The sequence below is a fragment of the Artemia sp. Qi Xiang Cuo genome, chromosome 9 (genome assembly GCF_049724085.1).
Source record: "Artemia sp. Qi Xiang Cuo chromosome 9, ASM4972408v1, whole genome shotgun sequence".
NCBI classification, from domain to species: domain Eukaryota; kingdom Metazoa; phylum Arthropoda; class Branchiopoda; order Anostraca; family Artemiidae; genus Artemia; species Artemia sp. Qi Xiang Cuo.
The window spans coordinates 18,557,924-18,579,137 of NC_142802.1; the positions used below are offsets into that span (position 1 = coordinate 18,557,924).

General features: G+C 36.1%; 1 protein-coding gene across 4 annotated transcripts in view; it reads left to right on the forward strand.

The window, feature by feature from the left end:
- CaMKI (Calcium/calmodulin-dependent protein kinase I) overlaps positions 1 to 21,214 on the forward strand; it is a 117,655-nt gene that overhangs the window by 54,049 nt on the left and 42,392 nt on the right. For all 4 annotated transcript variants that reach the window (XM_089094326.1, XM_089094327.1, XM_089094329.1 and 1 more), the window contains exon 6: positions 4,084 to 4,207. In XM_089094326.1, the coding sequence (XP_088950452.1) occupies positions 4,084 to 4,207 (124 nt within the window). The remainder of the gene's footprint in view (positions 1 to 4,083; positions 4,208 to 21,214) is intronic.

The following is a 21,214-nucleotide window of genomic DNA, read 5'->3' on the forward strand; positions in this document are numbered from 1 at the left end:
TAATACTACCAAGGTAAGTGAAACTGTCCACCTGATCAATCTTTTCGTTGCCCGACGTCACCTTTTCATCTTCACTTATTTCTAGCCTTAGTGACTTAGTCTTCTTAACATGGTTTTTTACACCTATTCTAGCACCCAGAACTCGCAAAATCTCTAAAAGTTCATTCATTTTGCTCACACTTTCATCTATGATGCTTAAATCATCAGCAATCTAATCTAAGTAATCTAAGTTCAGGAGAGTTTTTCCTCCCCATTTGATTCCCTGGTCTCCCATTGCCTTTCCTGTGCTCCTTAAGACGAAGTCCATCAAAATTATCCGTATAAAGGGGGATAGAACACAACCCGGCTTAACTACAGCATCACTCAGTCTGAAAAGTCTCATATTACTAAGTAATTTCCTACCTAAAGAGACCAGACTAATGCCTCGATAATTACCACACTCACTCTTGTCACTTTTCTTATGCAGTTGTTTAGTTAAGGTTTTCCTAAAATCGCTAGGTACCTCCTTTTTTTCAAAAATTATATTCATAATCTTCAGTGACTTATTTCGAACCTCAGAATCACCATATTTAAGAAATTCATTTACCAAACTATCAGCACCCGGAGCCTTATTATTTTTTAATCCTTTTAGAACTGTCGCTAATTCTTGCTTGCAAAACAAATCTTCCTTCACATCCAAGGTATCACGAATTTTTTCATTTTCCTCTATTTCTTTTCCTGCAACTTTGTCTCGTTTTACCAAAGTCCCCGAATCTTCTGCCTGTCTATCTTGAACTACTTCTTTGTCACTAAGTATATCTCCGTTTCTATCTTTAACCGGGTCAATTACGGATTGAATATAGCCTTTCCACATAAGAAAATACTTATACAATTTGTTACTAGTATCCTGTCTAGCTGCATCTTCCAGATCCTCGGCATCTTCATCCATGGCCTCCACTTAGTTTACACCTTCTCAGTTCATACTTTAATGCTTTCTCCACGTTCTTTACATTCCTTTTGTTTTCATATAATCCATCACTCAGATAATTTTTGTACAAGCCCCTTCTCTCTATTAAACATAAAGCTTTTTCACTAATATTCCTAGCTACGGTCCTAACTTTCTTCCCTAAGCTTCTTCACAAGTTGTTTTTCTAAAATTATTCCAACCATCTTCCACATTGTCAAATTTCAACCGTTCCTGGAAATTTTCTCTCAAATTCTCGTCCTAGAGTCCACCAACATCATAATTTCCCGGTAGGTAGTTTATCTTCCGAAATTTCAGCTTTAAATTAACCTTAGACACTACTAGATGGTAATCTTTACTTTTAACATCAATAGCAGTAGTCCTATATACCCCACTATCTTGTATTGATCCTTCTAGTCTTCGGTTTACTATAACATTATCAATAAGGTTTGCTATCAAGATTTTGCTGTGGGAAGGGGGAGGGGCTAGGGGCACAGAAATGCGCCACAAAACCTTTTTTCCTGATTATTTAGGAACTTACAGCCACAAGTCCTTTTGGCCAAAGGGACTAATGTACAAAAATATATTCTAAGGATTGGTCCCTCCTCTAACATAGGGGCTTAAAGAAATGTCAATTTTTTTCGATTGGCCTGAAACTTGTATGAACTTTGGGCTAAGGGGACCCTAATGCAGAAGAAAAAATTGCTTCCCCTCAAAATGCAGTCGAAAAGGACCAGGAAAGTGCCAAAAACTCTTTTCCCTCTCACTTCGAATGGATGGGACTATTTTAGAAGCTTGGGAGGGGGGTCGTTCGATTGAAAGTTCTTGTGTCTCTTTTAAAGACCGGAAGCTACTGGAGGGCTATTAGACTCCCTCTTGCTTCCTTTTCTGTTATCCGGCCTTCTTCTAACTCCTATGATATCGAATCAAATTTTGAGGTATCTATTTTGTTCAAAAACTTTAATATGTCTCATAGGTTTTCCTTTGAGGTCGATATACCCCCACAGCCCTAATGTTCGGCTTCATTTTACCCTGCCAGGATAGATCTATCCCCAGAAACACGAAAGAACAATTAAAGTGAAATAAAAATGTAAAAATAATTACCATACATTCTAGACCATATATTCTGCCTATATTTTGGAATATTGCTAGAATACTCCAAAATTCCATCTGTCCTTCATTATTTTTATTTGTCATACTTTCTCCACGGGTGTTCAATTTTGAATGGGGGGGGGGGTCCCGGAATTGAATTTTTCGTGGATGGGGTAAATCTAGCGCCTTCTTTTTAGCTCTACCCCTCTTCTCCTAAAAAATTCATGCTTGAATGCCTGACTTGATTTCCAAGTAATTAATGGACCAAGATAGTGGCGCCAATTTACAAAAACGTAAAGGAGGAGGGGGGGATTCATGATTTTTTCACTTCATTAATGAAGGTGCAAAAAAAAGTATGGGGACAATCCCATTTTGCGGGCCTCTCTAAAGAAGTCCAACTAGAGATGCTACAGTCAAACGGCAGAAACGCTTTGAAAAACCCATTTTTACAAGATGATTGAAGACACCGCTGAGAGAAATACTTTGTAAAGCGTGGTTTTAAGATATTTAAAGTGTTGTTTTCTGGAGTTTAGATGGGGAAAAAGGTACCTAGGTTAGATTAGGCAACGTATTTAATGTATGCAATGCTTTGCCCCCACCTCCCCTAATGTGCAAATATATAGCCCAAATTTGCTCCTAAAATATTATATAGTCATCCTATTTTATTTTATTTCATTAGTATCAACGAAACTTGACTTTTTAGAGAGGCCTGCAAAATGGGATAGTACCAAAGTATCTTTAAAATGTACGCATTTTCTTCGTTTTAAACAAAATGAAAATACTAAAAAGGTATTCTTCAAAATTTACGAGAGTCAATAGGATACCTTTTAATTTGTGCCTGAGCCATTGTTCAAAGAATTAAAAAAAAAGTGGCATCTCGGACCTGCGTTACTGAAAATATGGGATTTTAAACTTTTGTCACTGACACCCTTACTTCTAAAATTAACAAAAACGGAAAGGCTTTTAAAATGGAATAAATCTTTATCGTTAATTCTTGCGTCTCAATATGAACAGGTTTGGATTAATCATCCATTCTATGAAGCTCCTAAATAACTGACAGGAAGTCGATCATGGTCTCATTAGCTATCTACGATGGTGATAAATAATTAATTGATCCCGTTTCGTAATTATTCAAGCCAGGAAATGAACAATAAATCTACAAATTAAAATTGATTGTTCCATCCAAGAAAAGGAACAGAAACAAGGATGTTTATAGAAACAATATGCTTTAGTTTGACGAAAATTCGCATAACTCAATATTTAATTAACTCATTTTTCGTTCCGCTGAGCTGACTTTCGTAAAGGTTTGGTGACAATGAGTTCCTCTATCACAGGCCTTAAAACCCGTTGGGGTCAGGGATAGATCCCTCTCCGGAGATTTTGAGTTTTTTTGTATGTCTAATCAAACTAGCCTTTTTATTTTTGTTTTCATTGAAACAAATGGAGAAATAAAAAAGCCCCCCCCCCTAGATTTTGATGAAGGCATGCCGCCGCCCCTTACACATTTTCGTGAATTTACGCCACTGCCAGCCGATGTTGAAGTTTCCCCAGGGCTGGATCTAGGGGAGCTAGAGGGGGCAAGTACCCCGGGTGGAACGCCCGGGGCGGTAAAACAAGCTTAAATTGTAATGTTTTTGGGCAAAAACTGTAATATTTACCGTATTGGTGGTACAGCAGGCGGCGGCAAAATCCACATTTGCCTCACCCCTAAGAAAAAAATCTTAACTCCGGCTATGAGTTTCGCGTCATAATTCTAAAGATACCTTTCTATGAAACTTTCGTAAATCATCCTAATTGGTCACCCTTCAATTAGTTCGGATAACTAGCATCTGGGGTTTGGTTAGATCTATTTCTAGATGCTAGTTCGACTTACATTGTAAAATGATGGGCTTGGATTCACCTGATAAAATTGACAGTTCGAAAATAGTAAAGTACTAAGTATAAAGCTATTAAACTACATTAAATGTTATTTAAGTAAAATATTAAATGTTATTTAGTAAAGTGTTAAATACAAAGCTATTAAATTATATTAAATGTTATTTTTCTAGCCAGAAAACTTGTTGTACTATTGTCCAGATGAAGATAGTAAAATAATGATCAGTGATTTTGGACTTTCAAAAATGGAGGACTCGGGAATCATGGCCACAGCCTGTGGAACCCCTGGTTACGTAGGTAGGCAATCCATTATTGTTTTAATATATTCTTATTTGGCTTTCATTCATTGAAAAATATTCATGCTTAAGTCCTAGTTTGAACCATCGTAAAATATTCGGACGCTAAGTAGCATATTTTACTAAGAATATCACCTTCTGAATATGATTTTTCAACAGAATTGGTGCCATTTTTTTGCCAATATACTTGCATGAAAGGGTTAGTATTTCAACACTTTCATGAATTTGTTTGATAATGATGTGACTTGTTATAAGTTAAAACATCTCTTTCCCTAACATTTAAACGAAAAAAACAGACAATTTTTGGTCATTGTACTATAGTTGTGGGCAAAAAACTTGTAGTTTTTTGGTGTTTTTCAAGGCCGTATCCAGGGGGGGGGGGGTTACCCGGTTTGAATCCCCCCCCCGAAATTTTTGATCGAGTCGAAAATTAGTAAAACCTAGGTAAAAATAAGTATAATTAGTCGAAAACTGAGTCAAAAATTAGTACCCCCCCCCGAAAAAGTAAAAAATTAGTACCCCCCCCCCCCCGAAAAATTCAAAAATTAGTAACCCCCCCCCCACCGAAAAAAATTCTGGATCTGCCCTTGGTGTTTTTATCAGTTTATCGAGTGATTATGGCGCCTATTGCAGATGCCAAACCTTTTGCCCCAACGTTTTTGGATTTAATTATGTTGTTAGTAATAAAAAATCTATGCTTTAATATAGAGATAGGATCCGATGCCTCGAAAATCGAAACTTACGGCCTAAGTTTTCAAATTTTCTTAGGGAAGGTCACTGTGATATATTTTAAGGGAGAAACGATTCATCCCTATCGCCTAGGTGGAGCCAAAGTTGATTTAGTGTATTTTCGATGAATCTCGTACCTATTCGTGGATGTGGATGTGGACGTGGACTTGAAAGCAGTAGGAGACAGAAGTGCAACTAAGTGATTTTATTATTCCCAAGAAGATTGATTTATTGAAGTTAGGAACTGCTTTTTAATAGATCTAAATGAATAAGGCTCAATAGCCTGTAATAAGGGGAAAAAACTTACTGAATTCTTAAAAGCAGCAACTTTTACAGGACTAAATTCTCTCCGGAGTATGTACAAAATAAACTTGGAACCTCCAAATGAGTGACACTTTCTCATTGCGCTAACAGTGTGCTCCCAATTTTCCTGGAACTAATAAATGGCTGATAGTGGTTGTTGAAGGCATCTGGAAGAAATGTCAATTTGGTGGAAATGACCAAAAAGTCGAAATTGCTGATATTCATTTGAAATTTGGTGTACAGGTATCTACACTCAAAATAGACTTTCCCCAGGATATACTGGACTACTGATCTTCCCAGTCCTGGCACTAGCAGGCACTTCACAGCAAGGGTGGATCCAGGATTTTTTTTTCTGGGGGGGGGGGTTTACTAATTTTTGACTTTTTCGGGGGGTTTACTAATTTTTGACTCAGTTTTCGACTAATTTTACTGATTTGTACCTAGGTTTTACTAATCTTTGACTTATTTTCGACTCGGTCAAAAATTTCGGGGGGGGGGGTTCAAACCGGGTAACCCCCCCCCCCCCCCCCCTGGATACGGCCTTGCTTCACAGTCCTGGCATTTTACAAATGGTCCCTCTGTTTCTCTGTGTATAAATTCACTTAGAAAAAACTTTTCCTGCTAAAAGATTTTATTTTGTTCTCCGGGAATTTTAAATAACTGGACTGAAAACCATTATTCAAAACGATGTGGAGTTTGCAATCAGTCCCTGCTCTGGGAATTTATCTGCATGGAAGGAACTATGGGAAACTGTATTTTCTTTCTGTTGCTTTTTCGAGGGAATGAATGCATGAGGAACTTGAACCTGATTGAAAAGGAAATGAATTTTAAGCAACTCGTGTAACAGATGTTTAAGACTTGTTGGATTCATCTCCAAAAATATTTCAATGGGGAAATAAAGTATATCTTTTAAAAGGGAAAAAAGTACATAGTATATAGAACAGAGTAGGAGCTGTACGGTGTCCAACTACGGTGTCCAACACCATACAGCTGGAGCTGATGAATATATACTAGTTGGACTGTTTTTGTATAAAAGTAACTAAAGGGTATTTGACATTTGATGCCGCTTTAAGCATTTTTTTAGTTGAATTGATTAAAACATTACATTAACATACTCGCGTACTGCCAACATGGCTGTCGCCTCAAACAGGTTTTTCACAGAACATTAAGCAGGAAAACTAAACAAACAACAATAATCAAAGAACATAACAAAAACACAACAAAAAACAAATAAAAACTTTTAATGTACTCAGTAAGATTTATTTTTAATATATCTTAGGAACGAACTTAGTGAAATTGATTCTTTATGCTGTTGGGCAACGAACACCACATCTCTACACCAACATGTCGTAATGACATTATGTTAGTCCTTCTGCCCAAAGCCTTTCCAGCCCCATCTCTACCAACAATTGCAGGTTCTGCGGGGCTCAATGTTCACCACTTCTTATATAGTGAAAATCAAAGTCAAATAGAAGTTTCTAGGTGTCTTTGCATGAATAGTGAAATAAAGTATAATTTTTAAAGGGAAAATGTATAAAAGGAAAAGGGAAAAAGTAATCTATTATAAAACAGATTAGGCGATGTAGTACTATGTAACTGAAGTTACGGAATGTATAATAATGTATGACAGCATATAAATACAGCCTGTCTACCAGAAAAGTAATAACATCGATGAATTTCCTGTTTTGGATTCACAGAAAGAAGAAAATAAAATGGAAGTACATACCTTATAAAAGTTGATTAGAATATAAAAGTCTACATATGCAAATAGTTTCCAGTGAAACGAAAAAAAAACAACAGAAAACAATCAAACAAATAGGACTATGATATACTATTACACATCAAACTGAAAATTCGTAGATGACTTTCTGAAGCACGGTAAACCATTTCTGTAAAGTGTCAGATGCGTCATTTAGTTTTGGACCCAGTAACATGTTATTGCTGTGTGATTTCGAAGTTCAAATTCTGTTGTTTTTTTTTATATTTATTGTTATTTGTTATTGTTTTTTTCTATGCTTATTCTGCCGATCAGATAAACTAATAAGATTGATGACTTTTCCTTTATGAATCCTGAAAAATAAAACAAAACTACAAAAACTAAATAGAATCATATTTCGAAATAAGCATATATTTCAGGAAGAATTAAAAAAAGGTTGGAAAGCATTTGAATTAAAAAGATAATTTTATGGGAATGTCAAAATACATCAAATTCCATACTGCCAATTAAAGAAATCACGTGTTTCATTTGTGTGTCAGTATTTCAATATTAGTTTTGATTTACAAATCATATCAATTTTTACATGCATCGTTCTCTTGTCATTTTACCTTCATAATCTCGGGAATAAAGAATCACGTCACATTTGGATCAGAAAATACGAAAATAGAATGAAAAATAAGAAAACCGTGCAAGTATTTCGATCCTGTTTCTTAAAATTTGTTAAATTAGATTAAATTAGATTATATTTGTTATATTAGATTGTTAAAATTAATAAACTAGAGTAAAAATCGCTAGTAGTAGTAGTGCCTTAATTTATTATAAATTAGAGTAATTTTTTTTACAATTTAAGACAATTTATTGTCTTATTAAGACAATTTTACGATTTTCCCATAATTTTAAATGTCTGTCAAATAAATTGCGTACTTTCTGATCCAAGTTTGCTAATTTTTGTAAAACATATCAGAGACACCTTTTAGTTTCCGGAACTATGATTTATTAGTGCACTTTTTCCCCTGTCTGCTGTTTATTGTTGCACAGAAATGTCTTTTCACACGCCAGAGTATCATTTGACCCATTTCTTCCTGGTTGATGTGATTAATTTGTGACAGTTTATTGCCTCATATTTTATTTTGATCATATGATATATCTCTGGCATATGATAAATCTCACCGGGCAAAGAACATCTGTTTTCGAGTTGTTGTTTTTTCTCATCGGGTTTATATTCTGGAGGAGAGTAACGAGTATCGAGAATAAAGCACACCGACGCCATCTAGTTCTCGGGTGATTTTATTCCTTTTTGATTACCTTAAACCGCTAAATTTTTGGCTTTTAGGGTACCTTAAAATGTATGGAAGGGCGAAGAAAGAAAAATTGTGTTTCTGTAGGCCTACCAGCTTAAAGTTAATTAACCTACTTAACTTGCCATGATTTCCCCAAGATAATCTAAGCCTACTTTGTTGGACTAGATTCTTTCTTAAAATAGTTCCTGAAAAGAAAAGAAGTTGATTATCACTTAGAAGTGTAGAAGAATTACTTAGAACAATATAGAAGGTTTATATTTGTGTATCGAAAGTAGTGACTTTTCATTACTATCGATCCCCTGGTATCGCTAAGTACCGGGCACTACTATATCTAGTTCTGATTCCGGGTTGTCAAAATATTATTTGTAGAGTATTGTTAAATGAAAAGTGGTTTAATTGTATTTTCGTTTAATTTAAATTTGTTTGTTATAAGTGATCAAGGTGAAAACTTCTATTATAATGATTGTTAGAAGGTATATTGCCGAGTGATGTGTAGATCTTCCCCTATATCTTTTATTTAGCTTGATGTATAGATTTGATCAGACTGCGTTAAGAAACTGTCACTAGTGTCGGAAAAAATAATCAAAAACGGCATCTTGCATTTCTAAAGTTTTTCATTTTGTAACCTGCCCAAAGGCGCTACAATTTCAGTATCTTTTCAAGTATTTTAAAATTTATGAGAGCAAAGGAAGCAGATTTTCCCAAACTTAACCTCACCTAATGTGTGCAGACTTGAATTTTGATAAAGTAAAAGCAACAAATGATGATGATTCATCACTTATAGAAGAATTTGAGCTTTAATCGTATAACATCACAGATTAATATCAATAATCTAAGTTACTATGAAATTTTGTGCTTTTTAAAGATTAATAAAAAAAGAACTTTCCGAAAAATAATTTTTTCAAAGAAATGTAAAGGCCATTTTAAACTTAAGCTCAGGAGATATGAAAACCTGTTAAAATTCAAACTCAAAACGACTAGAAATTACTATTAAAGAATAAATAAATGTATATATGAACAATAGACAGCTTGCATAACTTGTGGACAGCGATTGGCAACAATTAATGGATTGAAAAAATAGCTCCAATAAGGGTGTTTTGACCATTTCACTTGCTGACACAAAGGGATCACGACTGTTTGGAATTGACCTTAATAGGATTTTGTGTGCCAAAGCAATTTTGCATCTATCGCAGAGTTTGTATTTTAACCTTATAATTGGATAATTATAATAGATTTACTATGTGTTCTTCCCATACAAAACTTTACCTCATTAAAGTCTTTGGGGTGGGGGCGGCGTAGTTGGCAGAAGGAAGAAAACTTTAGCGTAGACAGTAGGAGAAGGGGAGGGTGAGGTTGGAGACTCATCCAATACGGGGCGAAACTTCACTTATCTCCGCTGTTCCCGATTTAGGAGATCAGACAGACTCATTGGGATGTAGAATGTTGGACCATTTGAGTTGTGGAAGACGTTAAAATACTCAAAAATACTTTATATTTCCAGTTATTGCAGGATTGATTTCATAGATTGTGGAAAGGTGAGCCCCCTGGCCCATCATTTGGGTGAACCTCAACTCATAATATGCAATTTTGATTAATTCTTCCGCGTTATGTGCATATATTATTCTATATATGTTATTTTTAGTTATACTTTTATCGCATTGCGTTCATTTTTAAGGCTTTAGATAAAAACTTAAACTTTAGTGGAAAAAGTGGTGGGGGGAAGTGCATCCCACTCCACATGCATAATTGAGCAGCCACAGAGAAAGTAATACAAATGAAATTAATCTGTCTTTTGAAAATGTCTTTTTTCAAAAGACACGAACAAAATCGTCTAAAGGAACCTGAAGTGCTATCTCTGACATTTCCGTTGATTCTTTATTTCCGTTACTTTCAGATGTAAAATTTGGAATATTATCGAATGGCTTTAGTCGTCCCCTCACTGAATAATTCACATTTGGAAAACCCACCCCTGGGAAATTCCTCCTCCTTCCAACGACAATTTTTTTCCTGCTGATAATTCCCCCCGTGTTAAATCTCGTCCAGAAGAAACTTCACAGCCGTGGAATATGCTCCCCCAAACATTTTCCCCTCAGATAATTTCGGATATTCATAAAAATGGAAGCTGAAATTTCTACTCAATTTTTTAGGTCAGAAGCAATGCTATAGCATTACCTAAGTAAAGAGCCATAAGGGTTCAATGAATTAATAATTATTTATTTTTCCAGGGGCACTTTATGTGGATGAGGCGGTCGCATAAACTTTGGAACAGGGTTCATTGAATTACAAATTAAAATTTATAGGGCCCTTACACCAGGGGTGGATCCAGGATTTTTTAGGGGGGGGGGGGACGCAAAATAGGTTGATTCGATAAACTTGCGTTAGGAGCAAGTTTAATAAACGCAATCTTGCGTTTATCAAGTAAATTACATTACTTTAGACTCGTTAGGGGGGATGCCCCCCTTGCCCCTCCCCTGGATCCGCCACTGCCTTACACTCTGTTTCTTTCCTTGTTAGGGAAGAGAGCAGATGCCTTATAGGTGTGTGTTAATACCAAAATATTCTAACTCTCGTTGGGCCTTCAGATATAAACAGAATTAGTTCAGAGGGAGGGGGGGGGAAAAAGGGCGTGGGGGGTATTTGCCGTTCGATCGATTTTGACTCTTAAGAGCTGGACTAAAACTTCCAATTTCCAATCAAATGAGGCCTCTCTGAAGTTTATACGAGAATCCCTTCCTGCCCCCGCGTCCTGGGGGTTTTTGTCGACGCCAGAGTTTTGTTACTTAACCTTTCAACTATTTTTAACAAAATTTTTATCTGATGCATTTAGGGCGTGGAGGAGTGGTGGTGGGGGGGCTAGTTGCCCTCCAATCTCTTTTGACTCTTAAAAAGTGAACAAGAACTTTCAATTTCCAATCAAATGAGCCCTCTCTAAAGTTTATACGAGTATCCCTTCCATAAAAAATAATATCAATCAATCAATCATTTATTACTAACAACTAACAAAAAGTAGTACAAGTGGAGTACATAATAATAAAAAAGAAAAACAAAAAAGAACTCAACAAACACTAGCAATGAAATTAAACTTTGAAAAGAACTGTAAAAGACCGTGGTCAGGGCCAATTTTACAACACGCATCTGCAGAAAATTTTTTGTGTAGGTCACCAAGCCTTTTAGTTACATTCGTAACATACAATTTTTTAACTAGATGCCAATTTCTGGTCCAATGTGGCAGAGAAGGAAGAAATTTGCAAAATTTCAAATATGTAACTTTAATCTTATTCAAATTCTTTAGCTTAAGAACAGAATGAACACCCGAAAAATAAAGCACAGAATGATCAGAAAAAGTCGAGAATAAGCGCCCAAGAGCTCTTCTGTTATATTTTCCACGGTTTGCTACAATTTTTGAATAACTGAACTGAATTTTTCTTACTGAATTAGCAACAATCTGTTTACGAAAGAGAGCTAGAGAATTAGAAACAGTAACACCAAGCCACCGAAAGGAAGAGACAGAAAGTACAGAAAATTCATTACATACCAGAGGAGTAGACGAAGACAGATTATAAGATAAGAATTCACACTTGTCAAGATTCAGGGATAGACCAATATTTAGGAAAGACTGAAAAACTAAGGAAACCATCGCAGAAAGAGCAGACTTAGTACGACTAATCAACAGAATGTCATCAGCATAGGCAATGTAAGAAATATCAGTAGAACCGGAAAAATAAGGGCCTGAGATCTTTTCTAGAACAGTAGAAATACAAATTTTGAACAGGGTTGGTGATAAAACACCTCCCTGCCTAACACCACGAAGTACTTTAATAGTTGTTTCTGGAGAAGATTTCAGGCGGAGGTAAGAAGTAGAATACCAAAACCGTAGAAGGTAAATAACCGAAAAATTAACACCAGAAAAAGCCAAAGAAAAGAAAAGCTGGTTATGAACAACAGAATCAAAAGCCGTTGAAAGATCAAGTGTACAGAGATATACGCCTTTACCCTTAGAAGAATTAGAAAGTAGAATAGAAGAAAGGACACGAAGAGTATGTTGGCACCCTACACCAAGTCTGAAACCAAGTTAATTTTAAGCAAAGAAAGAAATATTTCGAGTTAAATTAGGTAAAAGAATGTTCTCGAAGACCTTGCTAATATTGCAAGAAATAGAAATTGGACGGTCAGAAGAGCAATCTGTAGGCGGTTTACCTCTTTTTAAAATTAAAGTCACGCTGCCACACAAAAAGCTTTCCAGGACGACAGAAGATGCCAAGCACATTTGAAACAAAAGCGCAAGATGTGACACAAGTTCAGCACATTGGGGAGTTAGATGCAGTTTAAAGATACCATCAGGATCAATGGATTTCGACTTAAGATGATTCAAAGCAATCAAAACTTCACAACGCGATATAGGCAAAACAAAGCGCTGACTTAGAAATCTAGGGACAATTTTAACAAACGCTTCACCAAACTTTCTATGAACAGAATAATTCAAAACGAAGAAAATCTTCGAATAATATGCATGCCAAAAACTTGGTGGAATAGCATTACCACTTACATCAGAATCATCTGTTTTACTTGAATTAATTACTTTCCTCCAATCTTTAGGCGAAGATGGAAAATCAAGCCCTTGGTATCGGACACTTTTTAGATACTTCTTAAATTCTAATTTAGTTTTCTGTTTAATAAGAAAAACATTACCGGACCTAGGCCGACCACAATCTGTCCAAATTTTTAGCCAAAATTTAGCTTTACTTTTACAGGCCTTAAGGTTAGGGTCAAGTGACCAAAGAGACTTTTGAGTATTCTTTCGGATTCGCTTTACTGGGACAGAAATTTTTTCAGCTTCTTTCATAGCAGAAAGGATAGAATGATAATATCGGTCTATTTCATATTTAGCATAAATAAAATTCTGACCACACTGCAAAAGCTGATAAGGAACATAAATCGTACTTAGAAGTGAAGCCAATGTTATAAGATAAACAGAAAAATTCGCATCATTCCAATCAGGCTTATAAAACCATTCAGAACGTACACCACGACTCTTAGACACACTCTCAGAACAAACAACAGACTTTGATAAACAAAAAGACAGCAGAAGATGATCAAGATCATTCTCTTCAAAATGAACCGTAACTGGCGAGCAGACAAGAGCTGCAGAACAAATAACGTGATCAATGTCTGATTTACTACCTGAATGGTGAATATACATATAATCATAGAACTTCGGAACAATTTTATAAGCCGGGAGAGAATCAAAATGCTGACCATTCCTTACATTATCAGAAACCAGATCGGTATTAAAATCACCAGCAATAACAAAATGCAACCCGTTATCCGATATCTTTTGAATTAAAGTTTTAAGACCATTACAAGCACAAGAGAAATATCTGAAGGGAAAGATTTAAACGATCAATATATGGCAGATGTACATTGATATGTACAACATTATTAAGACGCACCGCCAGAAAAGAGTCATCTGAACGGAAAAGCAGTGGACTCACAACAGAAATACTTTTCTGAAAAATCCAAGATAAACCGCCAGAAGGGCGGCCACGCGTAATTTTAGCTGGACGCACAAAAACAACGTGATGACTGCTTCGTCTCAGAAAATTTTCACTAAAGGCAGTCAGTACATGTTCTTGGAGACAAACAACGTCGTAATTAACATACAGATCATCAATAAAAAAGTCCTTGCCTCTCGTTCCATAAATATTAAATGAGACTATACTTATGTCCGGATTCATTTCTGAGAATAGACCTTATCAGTGGTCTTCTTAATCACAGGGCATCGTAGGCTGTAAGAAGGATGAGATCCTCCACAATTGGCACATTTCGGAGATTCCGTACAACGATCACTGATCGTAGATAAATGAGGTCCAGCACAATGAGCTCACTTGGGAGTGCTACAAGTATATGCGCTTTCCACATGGCCAGGAGAACGACACTTGAAGCAACACTTTGGCAATTGCTTGAACTCATAAGCACAGAAGTTTTCATAACCAATCTTCATACTGTTTTGCAGAAATGATCCTTTGGTAATCGCATCTGTAAATTCAAGCTTAACCGGTTTGCTTGTTCCAAATCGACTAGACCCGATTATACCAAACTGGTTCTGTAGCATTTCAAGGTCAAAATCAGACGGGACTTGTCGAATAACACCAGTGTGTTTTTTAGATAAAACTTTCACACTAGAACCAGGTAGAGATTCCTTTGCTGATTGGCAAAAATCTTCAGCTGCAGATTTCTCAATATTCACCGTCCACCGCTTTTTAGTCGCTCGCAATCTGAACACTAGCTGATGACCAGAATTGAGTCTATTGCTGATTTTCACTTTAGCGGGTCACCATGCTCAAGTGAGAGATCGGAAATCAAAATTGTAGTATGCGTATCACACGCAGCAAGTTGGTTAATCACAGGTATTTGAGGAAAGTTCAGATTGTACGAATCAATCTTGGCAGATACTATCGAAGTTACTCGCACAAGACTTATTATTTTTGCTGTAATGTACGTAACTACTACTGCAGAGATAACACGAACTTTTGTATTTGTTTCAATGTCGAAAAAGGTGAGCTGTTCCCAACAGGTTTCATATTTCTCCATAAGGTCTATAATATCTTGAAGGTGACTATGACTTGCAGTAGTACCTCTTCTGACAGGGGGGTCATTTTCATTCATAAAACTCCATAGATTTTCTTTCTCTGACTTAACAGTTTCCAAATCTTTAAAAAAGTCCACTCCTTTTCCGTAAAATAACGGCTTCATCAACACCACTTAAATTTTCAAAAACAAAGTTCAACAGCAGTGAATACAAAAGCTCGGAAACGCTCATCTCGTTATAAATTCAGTTCAAAAATAATTTAAAACAACACACGCGAAGTACACGTGATGGTCAGGCGACGAGCGCTGAATAATAGTAAATTAAGTTCATTAAAGATAAACTTGCCACACAGGTTTGTTTATAATCCAGGAGAAAGCTATTTTTTTCGTCTGCATTGATATAATACTTTGCAATAGGTTTGAATCCAAAACAGGCCTTTTCACCATGAACTCTGATTACAACCCTTACAACTCCTTAAATTACAACCCTTGCCCTGAGGGCTGTGGGAGAGTTGTCATCCTCAAAGATCTAATTTCCAGACCTTAAAACTACGTTTAATAAAATGGCTGTCTCAAAATTTTGATTGGATGTGTTTGGGGAAAAGGTGGGCGTGAGAGGGGGGTTAGTTGCCCTCAAATCAATTTCGACTATTAAAAAGAGCACTAGCCTTTTGAATTTCCAATCGAATGAGCCGTTTTTGAAGTTTCTACGGCAACGCCTTCTATAAAAACCTTGTATGCCCCCAGGGCGTAACTTAAAACCCATGTCCAGAGGAGGTTTGGGGAATATCCTCTTCAAACATATATTTTCCATCTGGAAATCAACTACGCTGAATAAAATGGCTATCTCAAAATTTGGATGGGATGCGTGTGAGGTACTGATGGGCATGGGAGGGGGGGCTAGTTGCCCTCCAGTCACTTTCGACTATTAAAAAGGGCACTATCCCTTTGAATTTCCTATCGAATGAGCCTTTTTTGAAGTTTCTACGATAACGCCTTCTATGAAAACCTTATATGGCCCCAGGGCTTAACTTAAAACCCTTGCCCTGAGCATTGTGGGGGATTGTCCTCCTCAAAAACATATTTTCTATCTGAAAATCAACTACGCTGAACAAAATGGCTATCTCAAAATTTTGATTGGATGTTTTTGGGGGGAATGATGGGCGTGGGGGGGGGCTAGTTGCCCTCCAATCACTTTTGACTATTAAAAAGGGCATTAGCCCATTGAATTTCTAATCGAATGAGCCTTTTTTGAAGTTTTTACGTCAACGCCTTCTATAAAAACTTTATATGCCCCCAGGGCATATCTTAAAACCCTTGCCTTGAAGGTTGTGGGGGAGTGTCCTTCTCAAAAACATATTTTCTATCTGGAAATCAACTACGCTGAATAAAATGGCTATCTCAAAATTTTGATTGGATGTGTTTGGGGAAATGATGGGCGTGAGGGGGGGGGGGGCTAGTTGCACTCCAATCACTATCCACTATTAAAAAGGGCACTAGTCCTTTAATTTCCAATCGAATAAGCCTTTTTTGAAGTTTCTACGACAACGCCTTCTATAAAAACATTATATGCCCCCAGGGTATAACTGAAAACCCTTGCATTGAGGGATGTGGGGGAGTTTCTATTTTTTATCCGGAAATCAACTACGCTGAACAAAATTGCTATCTCAAAATTTTGATTGGGTGTGTTTAGGGGAAGGATGGGCGTAGGGGGGGGGGACTAGTTGCCCTCCAATCACTTTAAAAGGGCACTAGCTTTTCGAATTTCCAATCGAATGAGCCTGTTTTGAAGTTTCTACGACAACAACTTCTATAAAAAAAAACTTATTTGCGCCCAGGGCATAACTTAAAACCCTTGCCCTGAAGGTTGTGGTGGAGTGTCCTCCTCAAAAACTTATTTTCGATCTGGAAATCAATTATGCTAAACAAAATGGCAATATCAAAATTTTGACTGGATGTATTTTGGAGACTGATAGGCAAGGGGGGGGATAGTTGCCCTCCAGTCATTTTTGACTCTTAAAAAGGACACTAGATGTCTCGATTTCCAATCGAAAGAGCCCCCTTTGAAGTTGCTTCTACGACCCCTTCTATATGAAGTGCCACTGGGAAAAAAAAAATTAATAATAAAACATTGGAGCCGTATGGCCTTTAATATAGGTAACGCTACAGTGTTGCCTCTGAAATCACCGGATGCCATATTATGAGAAGCGCTAGTAGTTTTTGATCCCCATCAAAGGGAGCAAAGGAAGCAGGTTTTCCCAAGCTTAACTAGACCTAATGTGTGCAGACCTGAATTTTGATAAAGTAAAAACAACAAATGATGATGATTCATCACTTATAGAAGAATTTCAGCTTTAATCCTTTAGCATCACAGATTAATATCAATAATCTAAGCTACTATGAAATTTTGTGCGTTTTTAAAGAGGTCACCGGACGCCATATTGTGATAGGCGCTAGTAGTTTTTAATCCCCATCTTCCCATGTTCAATCGCCGAACATCCAACTCCTGCAAGTTTCTCATTCTCGTTAATTCTAGTTAAATCTTGTTAATAAGTAGAGCAGAACTCACTTTTAGTCTCCGTTCGTCGTCTCTTAATTAGGAACTTCTCGAGAAGTTTCATGACGATATTCGACTTTCTAAGATTATTTGTTAGTAACTTGGAAGAATTGGGGTGGGCGGATCTCTTCCTTAAGACTAAGAGATATTCATCCAACTTGTTGATTGAGCTTATCAACATGAATTTGAAATACCTCCATTTTCGGCTGGTTGTGTAAAGATTTTGTTATTTCAAATGCTGATAGTCAAACACACAAATGGTAACCAAACCAAAAACTTTTCATCTACTGAAGTGAAGCTAGTTTCGAGTCACTAAGTACTGACCCCATATTTACAAAAGAATGAAAAGTGATTTGTTTTTGCTTTTTTTTTTTTTTACTCTTTGGTTTCATAACTGGATTGATATAGTTGTTGTGCCAATTAAATAAAAATAAACATATTTTTTCAAATGAAAGTAAAGACTGATGTTAAAACTTAAAACAAACCGAAATTATGCCGTATATAGGGGGGGGACTGCCCCCTCTTTAGCCTTACTCTCTTCACAGAGCGGGTGGTTAATAAGTCTGTGTTCAATTAATGTTGTAAAATTACTGTTAAAATAAAAACTCGGTAAGTGAAATTGGTAAAATTGGTAAAATAAGGTAAAATTGGTAAAATAAGGTTAAATCAGTAAAGAAATACAGAGTAAAATTGGTGTTTTAGAGTTGCCTTGTAGCGACAAGATCAGTTGACCATTTTTCTTAAGCATCACTTAGAGCTTTTAGTGAAATTTTTTAAGATTCTGATTTTCCTGGGCTCAAAAAAGGTAATAATGCCCCTTCATCTGGAGTTTCCTCAATTTAATTAAATGTCTAGTTTATCAATTTGGTAATCTTGTGCCTAAGATAATACCTCAGCAATTGGACAGTGCCTGATTTTGGAAATCCATTTTGTAAAAAAAAATTGAAAAAAATAAAATAAAAATAGAATAAAATAAATACATCAAATTTACTATTATTTGGGAGTAAAATCATATTTGTCATTTTGTCTATGTTTAACCTAAGAAATGTTACCCTAACCGCCTTACATATTTAAATAACCGTATTCAGCCACATTCCTTATATCATAAAAATGTTATTTTTCATTTGCTTATAAAAATATCAAATACAAGTAAAAAAGACAGGTTTTGTAACACTTTGGTGACTTTTATTAACTAAGCACTGAATCATAATAGCGGAACATTCAGTCACTTTCACAGTCATTAAGACTCTCTTCAACAGGATTGGCTTGCAAATCTAGCTCCTCTCCTTCAGACTTGAATTCAAGTGGCCTTGCCTGTTCCGAAGCCCCCCCCCCAAACAAAAGTCCTGGGTACGGTCCTGATAACTATATATCAATTTCTACCTCCACCCTCCCATCGTCTCTCCCTTAAAGCTAATTCTGTGTTTATCTGAAGAATCTTTCAAAACAACCGCTGAAACACAAGGGCCGTTAAACTAGGATAAGAATTTTATTTTTTTAGACTCTGTAGTCAGTAACAAATCATTCAGTAGCAATTGCTTGAAAAGCAGGCTAAATCTTAGAAAAGGGCACTGGAACTTTTGATTTCTGATTGACTGAGCCCCCTCCAAAGTTTATTCGACCAGCCCTTCCACATGAAAAGTCTCTGGGAAAAAATAAATGAACAAACATTAATACACTGAACCCTTATGGGCCTTCACTATAGGTAACGCAATACGATGCCCCTGACTTAAACAAGAGAGTAGAAATTTCGATTTCCCTTTTATGAAAATCCGAAATTATCCAAGGGGAAAATAGTGGGAATTTTCCGCGGGGGAGGGTGGAATGTTTTTTGGGGTATTTTCCACGGGTGAGGGGAAAAATTTTCAGGGGGGTATTTTACCGAGGGAGGGGGGGGGGGTTAAACGCCGGCTCCCGGGGAAAAGACGGTAGGAATACTTCATTGAGATATGAATTTTTAAATAAAAATTATGATAATGATTCTGCTTGGGCCCTCAACATTGTTGAGAGATCATGCAGTTCTTTTTGAAGAGGCAACTTTAATATTTGAAGCAAATGGCTTCCCACATCTTTTAGGAAGGCAATTGAAATTATAAAAATCCGTAAATCCTTAAAAAAAAAACCTTGCTTTAAATAGAGATACTAGAGATATTCCTATAAACCCAATTTACAATAACTTAAAATTAAAGGATTCACATAATATTTTTCTTCAGTTTAAATTAAGATCGTCTGATCACACTTTTAATGAAACTTAGGTCAGTAGACAAGCTAAGTCAGTCACTAAACAGAGAATTCTTGTCCGATCTAATTGGTGATTAGTCTTTCATTTATTCTGGCTTTGTTTTTTGTTTGTTTGGTTCTGTGTTTCTTCAGCTCAGTTAAGAGTTAATTCAAAAAGTTAGTTTTTTTTTCTTTTTTGAGCACTGAAGACAACTGGGCAAAAGTCCCTGACGAAATATCCGCCTCTATCATTTTCGCTTCTTTTTTGTCCGCTGGCTGACACTACCCTCATTTTTTTGGCTATTTAATTTTTTTTGTTCATATATCAATCCTGCTTGTAGCCCTTTCTGTCTTTAACAGTTCACAAAACTAATAAAATTTTATTTCAGCTAATGTTTCACCATTTTAAAATCAGAATTACCTGTACTATAAAGTAGTTTATCGTTCTAATAACAAGAGAGCTAAGTCAGACAGACGGCCTTTTAAACTGGGGAACACAGCTGTACACAAAACAAAATCATATTCAAACCTTTTTCTGCTACCCTCTACACCTTTTTGTGCTCTGAAAATTGCAAGGCGTCGTAAAATTTGTCATTAAAATATAAAAAATACCGGTAAAATAGATAAAATACGTAATTTACGTAAAATACGTAAATTACGTAAAATAGGTAAAATACCAATTTTACGAGAATCCGAAAAATTACGGCAATATACGTAAAATACCCCATTTTACCGTGACCAATTTTACCAGTTACAACACCTTGTTCAATGTATAACTTCTGTTATTGGAAGTTTTCGTTTGTAATGAAAAGGGCTATTTTTTTACTTACTTTTCATTACCATGAACGGTTTGATTTTTTTTTTTTTTTTTTTTTTCATTGCTCAAGGCGCTACTTAATAGTTAGATAGTTCAGACTGTTCAAATAACACCCTTTCTATTCTTGATTTTTGCTATTTAATCCTCTGAGATCTCAAATTGGATTGTGGTTTGTATTGCCACTGCCCATTATCACCAGATGATACGTCATTATCTCTGGAATAAATAGCCCTATGATATTCAAAATTTTGCCCAGAAACTGAACTTCTTAACGTAGGAAGTTGTAGCTCATCTTTTCCTAAATTTATTCACATCTGAATAAAGTTATAGTCAGTAGGGACAAGTGAAAGGAACACTTAGAGTCCTTAAAAAAACTACAGCAAGTATTTTACTAACTCGGTTTATGCGCCATCTAACATTTAGGAAGTCTCTCGGGTAGAAAAGATATAGTTAGCAGTTACGTATTTTATAAAGCTGCCCATATTCTACCTTTCCGTAAAATAAGGCCGTTCTTTTGCTCATCATTGTGTTAAGATCTTACATCTTTCGACAAAGAACGCTTTTAAGGAAATCTTAGGACTAAGACCTTGCTTCTTATACCGTTCTTTTGCAAACGCCTTTCATCATTCTGCTTTAATCAGTGGTCTAAGAACAAAGATGAGTATATCATCATTGTTCTATGTGGCAGAAAAATGACGTTCTTTGCACGTTTTACTAACATTAGTGAGCAGTAAGATCTTGGAACAATGATGATCTAAAGAACGGTAATCTGTGCA